The 22,401-nt window shown below is 37.8% G+C and overlaps 1 protein-coding gene across 1 annotated transcript in view; it reads left to right on the top strand.

Annotated features, from left to right (window-relative positions):
• man2a1 (mannosidase, alpha, class 2A, member 1) overlaps nucleotides 1-22,401 on the top strand; it is a 111,549-nt gene that overhangs the window by 61,537 nt on the left and 27,611 nt on the right. The window contains exons 14-17 of the mRNA XM_073068199.1: nucleotides 6,056-6,283; nucleotides 8,334-8,456; nucleotides 16,134-16,248; nucleotides 20,122-20,255. Of these exons, the coding sequence (XP_072924300.1) occupies nucleotides 6,056-6,283; nucleotides 8,334-8,456; nucleotides 16,134-16,248; nucleotides 20,122-20,255 (600 nt within the window). The remainder of the gene's footprint in view (nucleotides 1-6,055; nucleotides 6,284-8,333; nucleotides 8,457-16,133; nucleotides 16,249-20,121; nucleotides 20,256-22,401) is intronic.

Consider the following 22,401-nt stretch of genomic DNA (forward strand, 5'->3'; position numbering starts at 1 on the left):
TGTACGTATCCTGGATTCTGGCTGTGAGTGTGAAAGAATGCCTTCAGGTTTATATTGCTGTTCTATAGTTTCTAAGTCTTTGCAGTTTGTTTTCTGGTATCTGAAAGGCACAAGAGTAAAATTAGAACAGTAGAAAGTTATTGAGAAGAACAGGCCATTCAGTCCAACAAAGCTTGCCAAATTCCTATTGACATGGTGTTTTGAAATAACTACCGAGTTTAGAATTGAAAATCTCTAAGGTAGTACTACTCTCAGCTACACAACTAGGTAGTTTGTTCCATGTGTCCACAGCTCACTGTGTAAAGAAATGCTTCCTGTTGTTAGTCTGAAATCTCCCCTTAACCAGTCTCCGCCTATGGCCCTATATCCTTGTTGATGGATTAATTTTGAAGTAGCAGCTGCCATCCACTTTATTATGCCCTTAGTGATTTTGAACACCTCTATCATGTCTCCTCTCATTCTATGTCTACTAGGCTATAAAGATTTAATTCTTTTAATCTTTCTTCATAGCTCACAGCCTACAAACCATGAATGAGTCTAGTTGCCCTTCTCTGAACTCTCTCCAGTGCCTTCGCATCCCTCACATAATATGGAGACCAAAGTGGTGTGCAGTATTCAGGGCTTTACAAGTGCATTATACTGCTTAAGAAGAACGTTGCTTGACATGAACTCCACATAGTGCATTGTATAGCCTAGCATTCTGTTAGTCTTCCTAATTGTTTCTGTGCATTGTTTAGATGTTGGTAGTGATGAGTCTACCAGGATTCCCAAATCCTTCTCATACAGTGCACTTTCTAACTCGAGACCCACCCCCACAGTGTATATTTATATCTAATATTTTGACTTCCTATATGTAATACTTTACAGTTACTTACATTAAGTTTCATCTGCCATTTATCTGCCCACATCTGGATTTTGTTTAGATCTAATTCTATTGATTCTGCTACCTGAATGTTATCAGCCCATCCCTAATCTTGTGCCATTGGCAAACTAGTTTATTTGTTATTTGCTTATCCAAATCATTCGTGTAAATTGAAAACAGCAGCAGCCCCAAAGCTGATTCCTATGGAACCTCACTTTTAACATCTTCTATGTGTGAGAATGATCCTCTCACCATAAACTCGTTGTTTTCTGTTTTTGAACCAATTCTACGGCCATTTGCACACTTTACCCTGAATTCCTATCTCCTGTAATTTAGTTATTAACCTCTCATGGGGTACCTTGTTAAAAGTTTTATGAAAGTCCAAGTAAAGGATATCAATCACTCTATTGTTATCATAAATGTTAGTTGCTTCTTTATAGAACTCCAGCAAATTAGTAAAATGTGATTTCTCCTTTCTGAACTCATGCTGGCTTTCTGCTCACATGCCTGTTCTTAACAGCTTTTTCTCCACCTCATTCTTTATTATTGTTTCCATTATCTTGCCTGCGATACACGTTAGGCTTACTGGTTTATAGTTACCAGGGTCAGTGCAGTCAACCTCCTTATATGCTGGGACAACATTAGTCCATTTCCAGTCCTTGGGGATTTTACCACTCTTCAACAACTTTTGAAAAATACCCGCTAGGGGTTTGTATATATAATCACAGATCTCTTTAAGTACACTTGGATATATGTTGCCTGACCCTGGCGATTTATTAACTTTGAACCATTTCGTCTGAAGCAGGACCTCACTTTGTAAGATCTCAAAGTCACTTAAAATAACCTTATTTTTCTCTACAGGTACTGGCAAAATGCTAACATCTTTTTTAAGTGAATACTTCAGCAAAATATGAGTTAAGAGTATGCATTATGTCCTTCTCTGCATGATTTAACACCCCACTATTATTCCTAATATACTTAACTTCCTCCTTGACTTTTCTTTTACTTCTAAAGTATTAAAAAAATCTCTTAGGGTCAATCTTAGCATTGTCAGCAGTATCCTTCTCACCCTGTCTTTTGGCAATCCAAATTTCCTTCTTGACTATTGCTTTCATATTTTCAAATGCCCTACGGCATATATGTCAAACTCAAGGCCTGCGGTGGAATTATCTTTAGCCTGCGAGATAATATCTAATTACTATTAAAGCTGGCCCCAGTAATCGAAGCGCCTATGGCGTATGATATGGCTAATGCTGAGTTTATTCAGGTACCAGGTTTTCAGGGTTTTTAGTGTTTATTCGGCAGTCTTGCTCGGCAGTCTTCTTCATAAGAAACAGAATTTGTAAAGTGAAACACTTTGTAGTTATAGCAGAGACTGAGACACATGAGAGCAGGCTGAAAAAACGGAGGCAACGAAAGCTGCGTTCGCACGCGTCCGACTGATCCGGCCCGCATGAAGCTGCATTTTGCTCAATCCGGCCCGTGACCTAAAATGAGTTTGACACCCCTGCCCTACGGTTAACATCATTACTATTTTTTTCTGTATTCCTTATATAAGTGTCTTTTCTTCTGTAATTTTTATGTATATCTTTATTCATCCATTAAGTTGATTTATTGTTTTTATTGTTTCTCCTGACCTTGAGAATGAACATTTCTTGCACTCTGTATATTACCTCCTTAAATCGACCCCATTGTTCCTCAGCTGATTCAATATCAAGCAGTTCCTTTCAGTTTAACCTTCTGAAGACTTTGCCACATCTACACAAACTTTGCCTTTCTGAAATTCAATTAATGGCTTTGATTTTTAATGATATACTCTCCTGAAAAACTTTGGGACTAACATTGTTATGATCATTTGTTGCTAAAGGCTCAACAACTTCCATACTCAAAATTCTATCCTGATTGTTATGGAATATCAAATCTAGACAGGCCTCCTCTCTTGTTGGTGCAATAGCATACTGTGTCAAAAAACAATCATTCAATAACTCAATGAATTCAGTTTCCTGTAATCCATTAGTCACTGGGTTCTCCCACTCAATATTTGGGAAATTAAAGTCACTCATAACTCTAAAATCACCCTCTGAACTTACATTTTTAATATTCTGATAGAGTTGTTTATTAAGATAACTCTCAGCACTAGGGGGTCTACAATGTACACCCAATGTTATTCCTTTATTCTTATAGCTTTCAGTTCTCACCCAGATATCTTCACTATGTCTCGATTCATCCCCTATTGTAAGCAGCCTCACGTTTAAATTCTCTCTTATGTATATGGCTACTCCTCCACTTTTATGATCTTGCTTATCTTTCTTAAGTAAAGTATATCCTTTAATACTGTATTCATCGCCATCATTTGAGGTCAGCCAGGTTTCAGTTATCACCATTATATTATACTTACACGCACTTGCATATAATTCCAGCTTGTTTATTTAATTCTTAAAACTTCTTGCATTTATACAGGCTGTTCTTAGTCTAATACTGATGTTTTTCATCCTATTCCAACCCATTTTATATTTTTGAAGCCTATAAGATTGTGTTAAGAAGATGTGAGGGAAAAAAGAGATGTATGCTTTCATTGCCTGCTTCCTATTATCAGAATATATTGTAGAATGTGTGCAAATTTTATAAGATGGATTAGGGATAAGAGCATTGTTGTCTTCTACTTTTTCAGCTCTACAGCTGTTCATACCTTGGCAGTGGCTGTGCCACTGATGACAAATGCTGTTATCTTCAAGTGGGCAAGCTGATGCAGTCAAGGCTGTCCCCAGTTAGCTGCTATTGCCTTTGATTATCGTGTTCTATCCTGTAAGGGATATTGCTTTTGCAGGGCATTGCTTCAGTAATCCTAATAGTCTGTTAGAAGATGAATTGCTTCACTGCTGTGACACAAGTAAACTTGTTTAGTGTCCTGTGCCATAATGATAACTGTCTGAATTTCCATGACATTTTGCATGAAAGTTTCCATTTTCCAATGGAAACTGAGACATTGGCCATCAATACTGGATCACGCTTAAGTTACTCATGGGATTCTAAAAGACAGGATCTATGTGCATTTGGAAAGACGGACTGATTAGGGAGAGTCAGTAGGACTTTGTGCATGGGAATTGTGTCACATGAATTTGTTAGAGTTTTTTATTTTGAAGAGTTGACCAAGACTAATTTTGACAACAGGGTGGTAGATGTGGTCCATGTGGACTTTGGCAAGGTTTCTGTTTTTGACAAGGTTCTGCATTGTAGGCTAATCTGAAAGGTGAGATTCATTTGATCCAGATAGTCTAGCAAATTTGAAGGAATCAGAATGATGGTACAGTGTTTTAAAATTGAAAGCCTGTTACCAATGGTGTGCCACAAAAAGCAGTCCCCTGTTATCTGTCATATGTAGATGGCTTGATTAATAAGTTGTACCACACACAAAAAGGTGGAGGAACACAGCAGGTCAGGCAGCTTCTGTTGAGAGGAACAAAGACCCAACATTTCGGGCTGAGACCCTTCATCATGTGTTTATGATTAGTAAATTTTGGATTAACACCAAATTTAATGGTGCTGTAAGATTGTAATGGTAGGAGAAAGATTTTCTCACAGAGTTTGGGTATGTGGAACAAGCTGCCAGAGGAAGTAGTAGGGGCAGGTACAATTACAATGTTTAAACAGCATTTCGACAGCTACATGGATAGGAAAGATTTAGAGGGAGATGGTTCAAATGCAGGCAAATGCAGCTAGACCAGAGAGTCCCTAGGTTGGCATAGATGAGGTGAGCTGAAGGGTGTGTTTCCTTGCTATATGTCTGAAGCTGTAATCTGGCATGGTCTTGATCCGTAGGCTACAAGATTTTGGATGTTAGATCAGTGCTCCTGATTGATTGTGAAGGTCAGTACACAAAAGAAATACAAAACATTAAGCAATATTGAACGCAGCAGGCCAGGCAGCATCTATAGGAAGAAGCACTGTCGACATTTCGGGCCGAGACCCTTCATCAGGACTGGCCCGAAACGTCGACAGTGCTTCTTCCTATAAATGCTGCCTGGCCTGCTGCGTTCCACCAGCATTTTGTGTGTGTTGCTTGAATTTCCAGCATCTGCAGATTTCCTCATGTTGGAGCAATATTGAAGACGTGCACCTGGTGGGATGTGAAATATGAAGATGTGCTCATGATCCCTTGACTATTCATTAAAATCATTAACTTCTTGTGATACTGTATCCACGCTTTTGGAGCTTAACCAAAACACCCTTCAAAATCAACAACAAAAGTCACATGCTGGAAATCTGACAGAGAAACAGAATATGTTGATAACACTCAGCTGGTCAAATGGCATCCTGAGAAACAGAGTTAATATTTAAGACTAAATGCCATTTGTCAAAAGTAGGAAAGAGAGAAAACAGTTAGTTCCAAAGAGTTTGTCCAGAAGGCTTTGTAGTCTTTTTGGCTAGACTACATCTAATATTATTTCCTCTGCCAAAACCGCAAATTGTAAGTGGAAAAATTTAAAGACTCCTTTTTTTCCCCATGCACTACCATTCTCCACTGTTTCCTGGAGCTGGCAATGCAATTACTTGCGATGTTGCTGTTGATGCAGACAGCATAGAATTATCACAATGCTAAACTTTGGCAAACAGCACTGGTTGCACTATTCATTGATCACAGGCCCTAAAACAGGACTAATAATATGATTAACTAGCAATGCTCAATATAGTCTACACTTCTTAAAAACAGTCTGCAATCTTTCAAGGAGGTGTCTGGAGTTGTTCTTAGTAGGTAGATTATCTTACGCTGCTAGTAAGTGTTTTATGAGTGATGGAAATCTGAAGCAAAGTAGAAAATACTAGGAAAGAAATAGAGGTAAAGTACTGGTTGTTGTTTCTTTTTAAATGTATTTGTTCACGACATGTGACTATCATCAGCAAGCAAGATTTGTTGTTTACTGCTGCCAAGAAGGCCTCATTGTTTTCTTGTTAAAAGTCACTCACATGGTAGGTCTTGAAATCACATTAAGGGCCAGACCAAGTAAAGATGGTTGATTCTGATGGACATTATTGAAGCAGGTTATGCTTCAGTAATTTCAAGTTCATCTATTCTGTCTGCTTGTTAAATACCTTAACGATTACATTAGTGTAATTTATATTAAAGTGCATTGATAAAATGAAGCAAAACTTTAGGCTTCTTATTGATATATTTTCTTTTTATTCAACCAACAGGTTTCCTTTATGGCAAAGATATCAGCTCTAGGATTGGGAGTCTACCAGTTAGTGAAAACTCAAGATATCAAAACCAAACTAGCAGATTATACCATATACACAAATAGAAGAGATACAATAACCTTTGATCCCTTCAAGATCAGTGTGTTGGAAAGCTCTGCTGGTGACATCACTATTGAAAATGCAAATTTGAAAGCTTGGTTTTCAGGGACAAAAGGATTTTTGGAGGTAAAGGTTCTTAAACTGTTTCTTTTGTCTCGTCTATAATTCATTAAATGACAGCCAAATGAATTAGTTACCCAATAATGGTTAAATGTTACTTCATTAACTTTTATGTCAATCAGATTTTCAAACAGAAGTCAAACAAGATAAACAAAATATATAAATGCCGGGCAACTGAAATATAAAAAAATAAGTATGCTAGTGATACTCAGTAAGGCTGGTAACACTCATGGAGTGAGAAACATAATTAACATCTCTGATCAGGGTGACCATTTGTCAGAGCGCTTACTGCCTGACCTACAGAACGTGCCCAGCAATTTTTATTCCCACCACTTTGATGAAGCTGGGTTTTTTTCTAGTGATGATATACCAGTATGGTTTTTGGCATAGTTATGTAGTGATGGAATCTATATAGCAGCCAATTTGCAGAGAGCAAAATTCCACAAACCGCATTGTAATAACTACCAGATTTATATAATATTAAAATAAGAGCAGTATGTGCTGGAAATAAATGGCAGGTTAGGCAGGATTTGTGCTGAATTAAACAGACTTAATATTTCAGTCAGCAATCTTCTTCTTTCATATTTCTGGAATCTGCAGTATTCTGAATTTCATATATTGTAAGAAGGCTGGTTGACAGATAAATATTAGCCAGGATCCCATGGATAATTCTGTTCTTAATAAAGTATAGTATATGGAAGTAGCACATTGATTCGACAGTCTAGACTTTTGTACTGAATGTATTAAATTGGCTCTTGAACCTACTAACCACTAATAGACCTAGAGGCAGAGGTTATACCGGAAGAACCATGGCTGACAAACACGTGGAAGCTTTGCAAGCCAGTCTTTGCTGTATGTCCTAGGACTTACCGTGTTTTACTATGTACTGTGTACGTGGTCTAGCCCCATTAAAAACAGGACAGCTTAACTAACATTTTTTCACTTGTGTACTTACAGTCACAAATTTACTGCTTTGACCAAAAGATATGTTGAAATCCAGTTAAAAACTGTACAATGGATTTTACTGAAATGCTATTCTCAGAGCAAGTTCGTATCGTGGTACTCAAGTCATTTAACAGAGTAAAGAATTCTTTATACTTTGATTGGTATCTAAGTCAATATCTGCTCTAAAACCTCATTTAGGCATGGTTTGATAGATACCAGGCTATACTCATGCTGCAGATCAACCATACAATAACCATCTCTAATCACCTTCTTTAGCTATTTAATGGCATTTCCATTGCTAAAATTGGCTCTTGCAGCATCCTGAAAAATGTGGTTTATCAAAACTTCCCTTGTCCAGCTACATAAATGCAGTGCCTACAAGAGTACTTTAGATGCAAGGTATTATACAGCAAGTGCTTAACTCCTGCATAATCTCCTACACCCAAAGCCTTTCCACTAGATAAAAGCCTCACTGGAATTTTTGTGGAGTGCTCTTCATTTATCTAAATCATTGCAGCTCCAAATACACTCAAATTGTTTGATACTATCCAGGATAAATTAACTCACTTCACTGGTGTTCTTGTAGCACTCACCTCAGTGATGGTGCAACTGCAATTAATGAGAGTAAACTGCAATTAATCTCTTAAGGTTTATTTATTGATGCCACCAATATTTCTGTTACCTTAAGGAAAGCAGACCTTTACTAATGCCACTGTCTGGATGCTTCCTTTGCACACTTGTTTAATCTCCTTACTTGGCAACATACAAGGAAAAGAACTTGGAGCTGTCTAGTTCTCAGTACCTAGGGGGTATCTTCCTTTGTTGAATTACAACAAATCAACAAGTTGTCATACTTCCACCTTCTAAAATGCAATTAGAAATGAGCATTCACCCTGTAATTTTTCTTAATTGTTAAGACATTAACCCACGTACTATTAAGATGCTGAATTTCAGCAGCTGCTGGTTCAGTTGTGAATATTTCCCTTTTAGCTCCAAAGCCTGTTTTAAATAGTTATATGTACTTGAAACTCCTAATGGAATAAAGAAAAAGCAATCATATTTTAGAAATATTTATACAGATAATATATCCAAATTCCATTCTTCATATTAGAAAGTAATCACCAAGGAAGAAAAGAGAGAGCATCATATAAGTATCCAGTTCTGGTGGTATGGCACCACAAATAATCAAGATAAAAGTGGAGCCTATCTCTTCTTGCCGAATGGAGAAGCTCAGGTAAAACAAAAATACTTTATTGAATGTGAATACTTTTTTCAATGTGAATCTTTGAATATCTGAAATGTAGTTGGTTTGAGAAATCATCATGTCAGATATACAGTATAGGGCTTATGTCAATGGACATACAGAAGGTGTCAAGGAAAGTACAAAAGGGTAAAGTCTTTAAAAGGGGGTAGGGTTTCCAACTGATATATCCCAACAAGAAGGAACAACAGTGGCCATAGACATGACAATCAGTCAATCAATAATCATGACACATGATGATGTGAGAGGATCCTGGGAGTCAGCACAGACTTAATACATCAAACTGTCTCTTTTAAGCACATAATTTATAATATTATCAAATGCAATGGATTTTAGTTAATTGCGACACATCAGGACCAGTACATTTTGGCCCAATAAGCGGCTACCCTAATTAGCCAATAGTTAATAGTTGGAAATAGAAATAGTTAAAAAGGAAAAAAAAGGGAAACTATCTGTAATGAGCTCTTCAGGCCTGTTTGGGGAGCTGGAGAGTCATTAATTGTTTAGAGTTCCTTGTGTTTTTCTGCAGTGACTCGATCTTTGTAACACAGTCTCCTGGTGCCTTCTATTTAAACTTGTGACGTTTATTTTGATGAGCTCAGGGATTCCATGTTACTTGTATAACTTAAGCTGACGCCTGATTAACACTAATCGCAGGGTGCCGGTTTTGAGCACTGTGTCACTCAGCTGAGCCAATGATGATCTGTTGGAATTCTTCCGAACAAATTCTGGCCGCCTTCTCTACACTGGAGTATGTCTTTTGTCCACACTTGGGTTCCGACATTGCCCATACACATCACAACACTATTGTTTAACTGAGTAAAAGTTATGTACTTAAGTGATATACAGAACAAATTAGAACACTATCAAAACTATTAGTTCCTAATAGATATCGACAGAGGAACTCAAGCCGTATTCTTATGATTGGCTGTAAGTGAACATAATCAATGTGGACTCCTAGTGCAGATAATAGTTTGCTTTCAAACAACGCTTTTGATAATTGCATGCTCCAAATTTTTGTTTTCATTGTAACATTCAAGACAATTGTAGACACCTCCAAATTCTTCGTAGTTCCTAACTTGTTGAAATAGTAAAATCGTTTCACTTCTGCACCATTACCTCAGCTGAGCCATTTCTGGCAACTCCAAGCCTGAATGCTTGAAACCGCAGTGAGCAAAACAGTTCTGAATTATCTTACTGTTCAATACTCACCAACTATCACTCCTAATTTTTGAGCAGAAACATATGCAAGTGACATTATTTAAAAACTGTTCTCGCAAGTGTAGTGTCTAATGGCCAAACGGTGTACACACAGCTGATGTTAGTTAGAAATTGTTTGACACCAGTCTCTTGTCGCAATTAAGTGACATAATGTCCCAAATAAGCTAAAGGAGTCCAGGCTATTTTCTCAATTAGTTTTCGTTCTTTAAAAGTTGTCCCAAATAAGCAGCTGCCCCAATAATCCAATGGTCTACACGAGGAAGTCTGCAGATGCTGGGAATTCAAGCAACACACACAAAATGCTGGTGGTACGCAGCTGGCCAGGCAGCATCTATAGGGAGAAGCGCTGTCGATGTTTCGGGCCGAGACCCTTCGTCAGGACTAACTGAAAGGAAAGATAGTAAGAGGGTCTGGGTCAAAATATGATTGAAAAGTTGAAGGGCCGAATAAATTATAGATGGGGAGCAGCGAGAGAGAGTTTCACTGAACTCCCATCGAAGAGAAGATTTAAACTTCTTCAGTGTAGGCATCACTGGCAGAGGCTTCGCAGTAGTGAATTTGAAAGGCAAACACGAGGAAATCTGCAGATGCTGGGAATTCAAGCAACACACACAAAATGCTGGTGGAACGCAGCAGGCCAGGCAGCATCTATAGGGAGAAGCGCTGTCAACATTTTGGGCCGAGACCCTTCGTCAGGACTAATTGAAGGGAAAGATAGTAAGAGATAGTAATCCAATGGTCTAATTAACTGGAATCCATTGTATAGTAATCAATTAATTGTTTCCTCTGCCATGCATTAGTGAGAGTAAGATTAGGATAATTTTACAGATGAATGCATGGCTGAGGAATTGGTGCAGTGGGCTGGGTTTCAAATTTCTGGATCTTTGGGATTTCTTCTCGTGAATGTATGACCTGCACAAAAAAGACGGGTTACACTTGAACCTGAGGGCGACCAGTATCCTTGCAGGCAGGTTTGCTAGAGCTGTTGGGGAGGGCTTAAACTAATTTGGCAGGATGATAGGAACCTGCGTGATAGGGCTGAGCATGGGGCAATTGGTATACAAGCTGTTGCAGAGTGTGATGAAATTTTGAGGAAGGATAGGCAGATGATAGGCAAACTGGCAGTCAGTGGGATGAGTTGATGTGTAACATGGGAGCAAAATCAAAAGGGTGATGAATACAGGACTGAATATGTTATATTTGAATACAGGTAGTATATGGGATAGGGTAGATGATCTTGTAGTGCAGTTAGAGACAGGCGGGTATGACATTGTGGGCCTCTCTGAGTTGTGGCTGAAAGAAGATCATAGTTGTGAGCTTCATATCTAAGGATACCCATGCTGTTGAAAAGACGGTTTGAAGTGGCACAGGGTTAGAAGATGTAGAATTCTTGTGGGTAGAGTTAAGAAAATGCATGGGTATAAAGACCCTGATGGGAGTTATATACAGGCCTCTGAATAGTAGGCAGGATATGAGATACAGATTATAACAGGAGATGTAAAAAGGGCAATGTCATGAAGGATTTCAATATGCAGGTAGATTGGGAAAATCAGGTTGGTGCTAGATACCAAGAGGGGGAGTTTGTAGAATGCCTCTGTTAGGGCTTTTTAGAGCAGCTTGTGGTTGAGACCACCAGAAGAAAGGCAATTCTGGTTTGGGTGGTGTACAATGAACCAGATCTGATTAGGGTGTTTAAGGTAAGGGAACCCTTAGGAGGCAATGATCATAATATAATGGAATTCACCCTGCAGTTTGAAAGGGAGAAGCCGAAGTCAGATGTATTAGTATTCCAGTGGAGAAAAGGGAGTTACAGAGGCATGAGAGAGGAGTTAGCTAAAGTTGATTAAAAAGGGACACTATACGGCAGAATAGCAATGGCTGGTGCTTCTTGAGAAAATTCATAAGGCACAGGATAGATACATCCCAAAGATGGAGAAGTATCCTAAAGGGGAGGATGAGGCAACCGTGGCTGACGGGAAGTCAAATACAGCATAAAAGCAAAACAGAGGGCATATATTATAGCAAAAATTAGTGGCAAGTTAGAGGATTGGGAAGCTTTTAAAAACCAGAATCAGATTTAATATCACCAGCATACTGTATGTCATGACAAAATTTGTTGTTTTGCAGCAGCAGTACATTGAAATACATAGTAATAAAAATTATTAGTGACAATAATTTATATAAAAAGTAAATTAAATAAGTAGTGCAAAAAGAAAGGGAAACAAAGAAAAAATACATGAATATAAAGTTCATGGGTTCATTGTCCATTCAGAAATCTGATGGTGGACAGGAAGAAGCTGTTACTGAAACATTGAGTGTGTGTCTTCAAGCTCCTGTACCATCTCCTCAATAGTAACAATGAGAAGAGGGCATGTCCTCAATGATGGGGGTACTTAATGATGGATGTTGTCTTTGTGAGGCATCACCTTTTGAAGGCATCCTAGATGCTGGGGAGGCTGCTGCCCATAATGGAGCTGGCTGGGTTTACAACTTCCTGCAGCTTTTTCTGATCCTGCACAGTGGCCCTTCATCCCAGTCAGTGATGCAAACAGTTAGAATGCTCTCCACAGTACATCTGTAAAAATTTGCGAGTACTTTTGGAAATTTTTTAAAAAGCCGTAAGAGGAGAAAAGATGAAATGTGAAGGTAAGATAGACAATAATATAAGAGAGGATACAAGAAGTTTTTTCATATACTGTATATAAAGAGCAAAAGAGAGTGGATATCAGACTGCTGGAAAATGATGCTGGAGGTTGTAATGGGGACAAAAGAATGGCAGATGAACTTAATAGGTACTTTGCATCAGTTTTTACTGTGGAAATGCCTAGCAGTATGCCAGAAATTCAAGAGTGTCAGTGTAGGAGTGAGTGTAGTTGCAATTACAAAGGAGAAGGTGCCTGGGAAGCTGAAAGGTCTGAAGGTAGATGAGTCACTTGGACCAGATGGACTGTATCCCAGGGTTCTGAAAAAGGTATCTGAAGAGATTGTGAGGCATTAGTTATGATCCTTCAAGTATCACTAGATGCTGCAATGATTCTGGAGGACTGGAAAATTGTAAATGTCACCCCACTCTTTAAGAAGGGAGGGAGGCAGAGAAAAAATAAATTATAGGCTAGCTGGTCTGATTTCAGTGTTTGGAAAGATGTTGAAGTCCATTATTAAGGATGAGATTTTGGGGTACTTGGAGGCACATGATAAAATAAGCCAAAGACAGCATGGTTTGGTAAGGGGAAATCTATTCTGACAAATTGGTTGTAATTCTTTGAGGAAATAACAAACAGGACAGACGAAGGAGGGTCAGTGGATGTTGTTTACTTGGATTTTCAGAAGGCCTTTGACAAGACGCCACTCATGAGGCTGCTGAACAAGATGAGAGCCCAAGGTATTACAAAAAATATAATGGATACTGGACTGGCTGACTGGCAGGAAGCAAAGAGTGGAAATATATGGGCCTTTTTTGGTTGCATAGCAGTGACTAGTGGTGTTCTGCAGGGGTTGATGTTGGGATCCCTTATTTTCATGTTATACTGTATGTCAATGTTTTGAATGATGGAATTGATGGTCTTATGACCAAGTTTGTGGATGATAAGAAGATAGATGGGGGAGCAGGTGGTGCTGAAGAAACAGAGAGTCTGCAGAAGGACTGAGACAGATTGGGAGAATGGGGAAAGAAGTGGCAGATGGAATATTGTGTTGGGAAATGTATGGTCATGCACTTTGATAGAAGAAATAAAAGCATAGACTATTTTGTAAATGGGGAGGAAATTCAAAAATCAGAGGTGCAAAGGGACTTGGGAGCATGCAGCTTCCCTAATGGTTAACTTGTAGGGCAAATGCAATGTTAACTTAATTTTGAAAGGACTCGAATATAAAAGCAAGAATGCAATGTGGAGACTTTATAAGACATTGGTCAGGCTGCATTTGGAGTATTGTGAACAATTTTGGGGGCCCCTTATATAAGAAAAGATATGCAGGCATTGGAGAGGCTCCAGAGGAGCTTCACAAGAATGATTCTGGGAATGAAAGTGTTAACATATGAGGGACATTTGGTGGGTCTTGGCCTGTACTTGCTGGAGTTTAGAAGAATTGGTGGGGGGGAGGAATCTCACTGAAACTTAGTGAATATTGAATGGCTTAGACAGAATGTATGTGTGGAGGATGTTTCCTATTGTGGGTGAGTCTAGGACCATAAGGCACAGCCTCAGAATAGAGGATATCGATTTAGAACAGAAATGGGGAGGAATTTCTTTAGCTAGAAGGTGGTGAATCTGTGTAATTCATTGCCACTGATGGCTGTGGAGGTCAAGTCATTGAGTATATTTAAAGTGGAGGTTGATAGGTTCTTGATTAGTCAGGGCATCAAACGTTATGAGGAGAAGGCAGCAGAATGTGATTGAGATGGATAATAAATCAGCTATGATAGAATAGTAGAGCAGACTCGATGGGCCGAATGGACTAATTCTGCTCATATGTCTTATGGTCTTATGGGATGATATAACTGGTAAAAGAAAATATGATACTAGATCTGTTAGTTACTAATTCCGACACGTGACAACACACTTGTAGGCAGTTCAGCTGGCAAAATATATTCTTTCTTTTTAAGAGGTGAGCTCTGAAGGCAATACTCCAGCCACTCAGCAAAAAAATCATTCCTTTTAAGAAGCTACTGGTCATATCTTCCCTTCAGCAGGAAAATACTTTGTCCCCCACATCAGGAATCCAAACATAGATACTCCATGAATACTCTGAACAACCATTGTATCTTCTAGCATCAGCTTTGTCTGGAAATTTACATTGTAGGCTTGGTGATTCAGTGAACCATGTAGCCTATTTTGTGTGCACCAGTTCTTTAAAAGAGCTTTTTGAGATTGTAGCTAGTGTAGCAATAGACCACTATCTTGCATAGCTGTACCCTAGTCTAAAATGAAAGATGTAGCCATCATTGCAGTCCTTTGTTTAAATGCTATACATTATCCCTGGATGGCAGCTGGATATAGACTAGAATCTGCCATGGTTAGACTGGTTTAGCCCCTGGCATACTTACAGATGTTGCATCCTGGTTCTGTATCCATTCTGAACAGTGACAGTTGCTGTGATCTGGATTGGTATTGATATTGGTATTGATTCACCCAGAATCTGATGAACACCAAAGAGGTTTAGTCTCACCTTGGCTCTGCAATCCTCCTGATCCCAACATAATGCTCAATGTATGTGATACCACCGGGTGTTTTTTCTTTAAAAAATTGCAAACGAGCTGGCAGTAATATTGCTCCAAAAACTTTGTTTAATGGGAACACCCACATACCATATCAATGAAATACAGGATTGCTAATTTGTCTTTTGGATGACTTTGGTATCCTATCAGACAGGGAGAGAAGAAAGAGAATAAGTAAGAAAAAGTGTGATTGTATAAAAAGTAAAAAGGCAATAATGAGCTAAACATATAATTGGTAAGGGATTTAGTTTAAGTGTCAATGACTACAGAAAGATTAAAAATAAAGAGTTCTTTCAGATCCAAAGCTATTAATTTTATTATCAAAACTAGAAATGCCTTCTACAAAGATGTGTTTCTAGATTTCTATTTGGTATTTTCTTATATTGCTACTTCCAGTTGACTTTCCCGCTTATTCCATCTCTGACGCTGCTTGTTCTTAATTTCTGCTTATCCAACTCACACATTAAATACATTTCTCTTCAAAGATGCTGCCTGACCAATTAAGCATTTTTACAAATCCATGTCTTGTATTCAGAGTTAATGTTTACTGGTAATAATCCATGTATGATTTATGCAATATTAGTTTATAAAGGTTTTGAATTATTTCTCTGAGGTAACTTAACTCACTTTGCTACTTTGAACATATGCCTTTTGTATTGGTTTATATGTCTCTGATCATTTAAAAGTAGCTCAAAGATCCATGGCATCGGCGACCTTTTAAATATTCAGAAGGGCTATCTGGGGTTAAAAGATCTGCCTGTTCAGGATTTGATTGTTATTTTTCTTTGGTTGAATAAGCCTCCCAGGCAAAAAAAAACCTTCCATACCCATACTAATGAAAAGTCTAAATGTTGTATGCATTTATAATAAATAGTTTAAAAGTTGTGTCTTGAATTCAAGAGTCTTAATCACTTATTTTATTTGCATGCTCTAATTTTATTAACGTATTGGATGTCAAGTTAGAAGATGATAGCTGCTGGAAAATAAATATTATCAGTATTGATTCCTCCTGTCTTTGAATAATTCTTCCAAGTATTTTTCATGCTATTCTGTTACTATTATTTTACAGTCCTCCATTAAGTTCCAGTGTAGAATAAATATGTTTGGATAGCATTAAATAAAATGTTTTTTTCAAAATTCTGATATGTTTTGGACTATATTTTAGAAACACCTTGGAATTTACTAACAGGAATTACTTGAACTTCCTCTTATAGCCATATACTTCTTCAGAGCCTCCTATTTTGAGAATATTGCGTGGTCCACTTTTCTCAGAGGTCATGTGCATCTACCAGCACTTCACACATTCTGTGCGGCTTAGCAATGTGTATGGTAGGAACAAACATAATTTTGTTATATTTATACTTGTATTGATAAATATATTTTCTAAAAATACTCAGATTAAGTTAAGTGACTTGTGATGTCTTGCAAATTCTTTATTGTCTTGTGTCAGAAAGATGAATTAAATTATTTTCAGCAAAAGCAGGATAATCTGACATGCTATACATTCTTCATTATAATTACAGTAACAAAGAATCTTTTAGGTTAAAAAGTTGTAATGTAATTTTATTGAAAATGACACGGGCTAATTTGAAGCAGATTTTGAATGCATAATTACAGAAAGGTAACTTGCATGTTTTCCGAGAATTGTTACTTAAAATTAGAAAATACTTTCTCACTGGTAATTAGAATTCAATATCTAAACGAAGAATTCTTCTTCTTTTCCCAGTATACGGTGTTGATTCGGGATAGGTTCTTGATTAGTAAGAGCATCAAAGCTCACAGGGAGAAGGGAAGAGAATGGTGTTAAGAGGGATAGTGAATCAGGCATGATGGAATGGTGGAGAAGACTCAATGAGCTGAATAGTCTAAGTCTGTTCCCAATTCTTAAGGTTTTATGAAATTCTCAATCGTCTTCATTGTGCCAGTACAGCCTTACTTTGACTGAATTGAGGATATTTGAAGATAAAGATCTCAGACTTGGCACATGGCTCATTGGCTACTGAGCAACAGTTATCTCTGCCCTCCTTTATTCATCCGACACCTACACAACCTATAACAGGTCCCTTAAGGAACTGAAAGATATTACCAAAGCAGGCTGTGTATCGTCTTCCAGATTCACTGGAAAAAAGAGCAAACTAAAGTCCCAGGCCAGCATTCCTAGAATTATAGCTCTTAGTATTCATTTGGTTTCATTGGGCAGAGCCTAAGTAAAATTCCCAGAAGAGACATTCTATTCTGAACTCCACTATATGATCATTCTTCCAGTGTATACACTCCACTGTGATAGCAGCATCTCCTGTTGATGAGCTCTCTCTCCATTTAAGCTTCTTCTTTTAAAATAGTGCAATAGGAGTACTTCATGCCCTCTTGAAAATCTGTGAAGGAGCTTGAGTTCCACCCAAAGGAAACAAAGCATTCTCTTGTCCTCAAAAAAAAAATCACAATTAGGCCCAGTACCATATAATAAAATTACTGAATTGGAATCATTATACTTGCAGAACATAATCCAGAGACGTGAGTTTGCGTGTTCTGACAGCCAAGGAATTTAGATTATAATAATTAAATCAATCTGAAATTTAAAAACAATAGGTTGCATGAGTTTAGACAACTATGAAACTACCCCATGGGCTCCCCCTTATTCCTCAGGGAAGCAAATCTATAGTTCTTTATCCTGATCTGTCAATGCAAACTGCTCCTCGGTTCATCATCGAACATGAATGAATAATTGCTGGCATTGCCAGCAACTTTCACATCACATAAGCAAATAAATGAAAAAATGCATTAGGAAAAACACTAGTAATGAGAAATACAGACCGTTGCACAGCTGTTTAGAAATAGAAAATGTGGTAGATAATCTTGTCTGCAATATGATAAAAATATTATATTTCTTCACACGCTACACTAAATCATACCAAATCAACACTATGCTACTACGATTGAATCCCCAGGCACCAACTAAATAATTTCTTGCAGCACTATCAACCATCTGAAGAAAACTGGACCTTGGTATTAATTATAACTTTTTTCATGAGTAACTCTGACACAGTATCTGAAAATGAGCGTGTCTTTCCCCCTTTCTGTCTCAGTAATGCGCTTTCCACTGACCATCATATTAAATCCCAGAGCTCCTTTTAAATTTTGCAGGCCATCTGGATATTCCACCCTTTCAAATGGCTTCTCTTTGCCAAAAATCCCACCAACAGCTGCTGCCTTGATGCAGAAAACCAGTTGGATCTCAGATGCATTTGGCAATTATTTGTCTTGGCAATCATCCACCTGATCTGTGCAACCTAACAAACTTGCATTTAAAAATTCTTAATTCCTTAATATTGTCTCTTGTTGCTGAATCCTGCTTTTTCTCTTCAGGTATTTCCCGGGATGTTTGTTTTCATAACCTTATAGAATCGTAGAAAAATACAGCACAGAAATGGGTCTCGTCAATCCAACTTATTCATGCCTACCACATTGCTTATCTACACTAATCCCATGTGGCTGCATGAGGCCTGGATTCTTCCATGCTATTTCTTTCCAAGTACCCGACTAAATGCCTTCTAAATGCTGTAATTGTATCTGCTTCCACTGCCTCCTCCAGTACCTCATTCCAGATATTCACTATCATCTTTGTGAAAGAACTTAACCTTGAGATCTCAGAATCAGAATCAGATTTATTATCACCGGCATATGTCATGAAATTTCTTAACCTTATGGCAGCAGTACAATGAACTACATGATAAATAAACATAGAGGAAAAAAACTGAATCGCTAAGTGTATGCTTTTTGGCTTTTATATCTCCTTCCCAATAGTAACAGTGTAAAAAGGGCATGTCCAGGGTGGTGGGTTCCTTAATGATGGATGCTGCCTTCCTAAGGCACTGCTCCTTGAAGATGTCTCTTAAATTTCTCCTCAGTCCACTTCTGGACTCTCCTGCCCTGGGAAAAAGATTCTGACTATTTATCCTGCCTGAGTCAATTAAAATTCTATAAATCTCCATAAGGTCACTCCTCTACCTTCTACATTGCAGTGAGAATAAAGCCAACCTATCTAATCTTTCTTCAATCCAGCAACATCCTGGGAAATCTCTTCTGCATTCTCTCTATTACTTACTGCATGCTCCTGTAGAGTGGTGACCAGAACTGTAAACCATGCTCTTAAGTGTGGTGCAACTGAGGTTTTGCACATTGTCCTTTACTCAGAAAGAGTCAAGCAGGCTTTGATTAGTCTGCATTGGGTTGATTGGAAATGCCTTGATGCCAAATCCCAAGATCTTCTCCTATATAGATTTTCTAATTTTTGCAACCAGTGCAAATATAAAATGATTATGTATACAGTAAAGCATAATTTATTTTATATTAATTGAGATACAGTACAGAGAGGAATAGGTTTTCTGGCCCTTTGAGCCATGCTACCCAGGAATCCCCTGATTTAATCCTAGCCCAATCCAGGACAATTTACAATGACCAATTAACCTACCAACTGGTATGTCTTTGGACTGTGGGAGGAAGCCAGAGTGTCTGGAGGATGCCCACATGGTCATGGGGAGAGCGTACAAACTCCTTACAGGTAGCAGTGTGAATTGAACCTAGTTCACCTGCACTGTAAAGTGTTATGCTAACCACTACACTACTGTGACATCCAGTTATCCCTATTATTGTAAAATGCTTTGAAAAAAAGAAATGAAGAGTGGAAGTAACACAATATGCTGGAAGAGCTCAACAAATCAAGCAGCATCTATGGGAAGAAAGAAATTGCTGATGTTTCAGGTTGAAAACCTACATTTGGACTCAATGAGTTCTTCATGCAGATTGTTTATTGTCAAAATTCCAGCATCTACAGACTTGTGCCTCTTGAAAATTAGGAATTACTGGATAAATCATAGTGTACATGATGAACTGAAAAGCCACTTGTCCCAGATGCTTTGAAAGTGCACTTGTATATTTACATAGAGAGTAAAACTCTGCATATATGTTTCTGTAACTCTTGGAAAAAATTGTCTTCATAATTATTAAGCTTTTCATTAAATGCTAAAAATAACAATGTCTTCTAAAGGGTAATATAGCAAGTATGTATGCATGTAAGATTGCATCTATAAGGAACAATTTTGTGTCTATAATGAATAAACTACAGTCAAGCAATAGAAAGTCACAAACACAGTTTTCTGGAAAAGAAATATATTTAATTCTGCTTACTTTTTTTGAACACAGGGGTTGAAGGGCTATCACTGGAAATCTCTAATATTGTTGATATCAGGCATGAAATGAATCAAGAAATTGCTATGAGGCTGACTACAGATGTCAAAAGCAACAATGAATTCTACACTGACCTGAATGATTTCCAGGTACTTATTTTATTTGAAATATATGCAAAACTGAACCAGTTTTTAAGGGCATTATTGTAATAGTTAACCTTAAATATCACTTGGTCTGATTCTGGAATTGACATGGTGGAATTTATTTACGTTTTCTTCTGCCTGTCTTTCAATTTCTTTATAAGTGTAAACTGTTGGTGGAACTTGTGGTCTAATGTCATTGAAATGAGCAATTGTTTTTACCCACTTTAGTTTTCACTTGGAGTTTGTGTAGATTTAGAAAATGCTGATGAATGATGTAAGTCATGAATAATATTTCCATATGCAACAATGATAGAAAGACAACAGTGCAACACATTGTTGAATTATTTAATTTTCAGCAAATAAGGCAATTTATCATATAATGCAAGTGTGGTATCCTGGTTTTCTTTTACATTCTTTTGGCCCATGCCTGATAACTTAGAAAATCTGGAACACCAGATAATGGTTTGAAAAGCAAAAACTCAACTGTAAATAAACTGACAACTGAAGAAGTAGCACATGGCTAAACAAATAACATTGGATAAGGCCAATGACCAAGGTAAAAAATAAGGCAAATTTTTATTTTTGTTGAGCTTGATTCTAGTCTGAGCCTATTGTCCTATACTGGAAAATAATTAATTACAACAAGAATTTAATTTGTTGTAAGCTAAATCACAATTTAGAAGAATCGCAGATTGCTATAAATCATCTCACCTGCAGTAACTCTTTGAATAAAGAGTATAAATTATTTGATTCTGCTATTTTATTTTTCCTTTCCCATATCCTTTATGAAATTTTCTTTTGAGTCTGGGTTTACCAGTCTTTCAGATCATGAATACACACTGTGGAAAGTAGAAGTATTACCTGGACCTACTGTGAGTAGTATGGTGGTCCATGGAATAGCACTGCTTTCATATTTGGCCACCTCCCTGGCAACTCAATAGCCATAATATGTAGATTAGTTTGAACTGAAACCAGAATGCACATTTAAGTTATTGGGACCAAGATATTGCACGGATTGTTTGGAGATGTCAAAGGTGTTGATTAATTGATCCAAGAGTTAAGATTCATAATTTTTCTGTTGGGACCTTGGGATGAGAAGTTAAGGTACACATCAGCCTGAAGACAAAAGAGACTGCAGATGCTGGAATCTTGAGCAAAAAAAAACAGAACTCTGGAGGAGCTCAGAGGAAGAACATCATCTCAGATTCTGCTTGGGTAGCTTACAATCCAAAGATATGAACACTGACTTTTCCAATTTCAGGTAACCCACACCCCGGGTGTTCTCCCACACGCACTCACCTGTCTACTTAGTTTCCTTCTCCCTTTGTTCACCTTTGCCATCTCCTCCCCACAACTGGTTCCATCCAGCCTTCATCCCCTCCTCACCTGGTCCCTACCTGCCTGTATCTCACTACCACCCTTGTAGTGCTACATACTGATAATATTTTCCCTTCCCTCTAAGTCTAGATGCAGGGTTTAGACTGAAAATGTTGACTTACACCTTCTGCCTCACAAATGCTGCTTCACCTGCTGAGCTTTGCCTGCATTGTTTTTTGTAACACATCAACTGATTGCAAATCTGACTCCAGGGATTGAGAGCCAATTCATTCTTGTATTGCGCTGGACCTGTTGACAAATGCCAGGAAAAAAAAACAACTTTACTTATCTCTCTACCTAAAATATCACTTTAAAAAGAAATAGGACAATGGGTTTTTGAAAAAAGAGCAGAAAGTGCTGGAAAGCTTCAGCCAGTGGGGCAGCATCTGTGGAAGGAGAAGCAGTTAACGTTTCATGTCCGGGATCCTTCATCAGAAGTGTGGGAAGTAGATTAGATTTCCATCTACTATGAATTTGCATTTAAGTATAAACAAGTTTTCCTATTAATGAACTTGAAGCATTAATCTCACTTCCTTTTTCTATAGATGATACCAGAACTTTATTGTAGTTCCAACTTTTTTCTGTTTATAGATAAAATGCAAGCATATGGAGAGCAAAGCCTAGCAAACAGATAGAAAAAAAAGAGTATTGTATGTGCTTAGGATTTTTTAAAGATGGTAACAGAGCCTTCCGGCCCAACAGGTGTATGCCACCTAATTATACCCATGTAACTAATTAACCTACTAACCCATACATCTTTGGAACATGGGAGGAA

This window comes from Hemitrygon akajei, chromosome 2 (assembly GCF_048418815.1).
Source record: "Hemitrygon akajei chromosome 2, sHemAka1.3, whole genome shotgun sequence".
NCBI lineage: Eukaryota > Metazoa > Chordata > Chondrichthyes > Myliobatiformes > Dasyatidae > Hemitrygon > Hemitrygon akajei.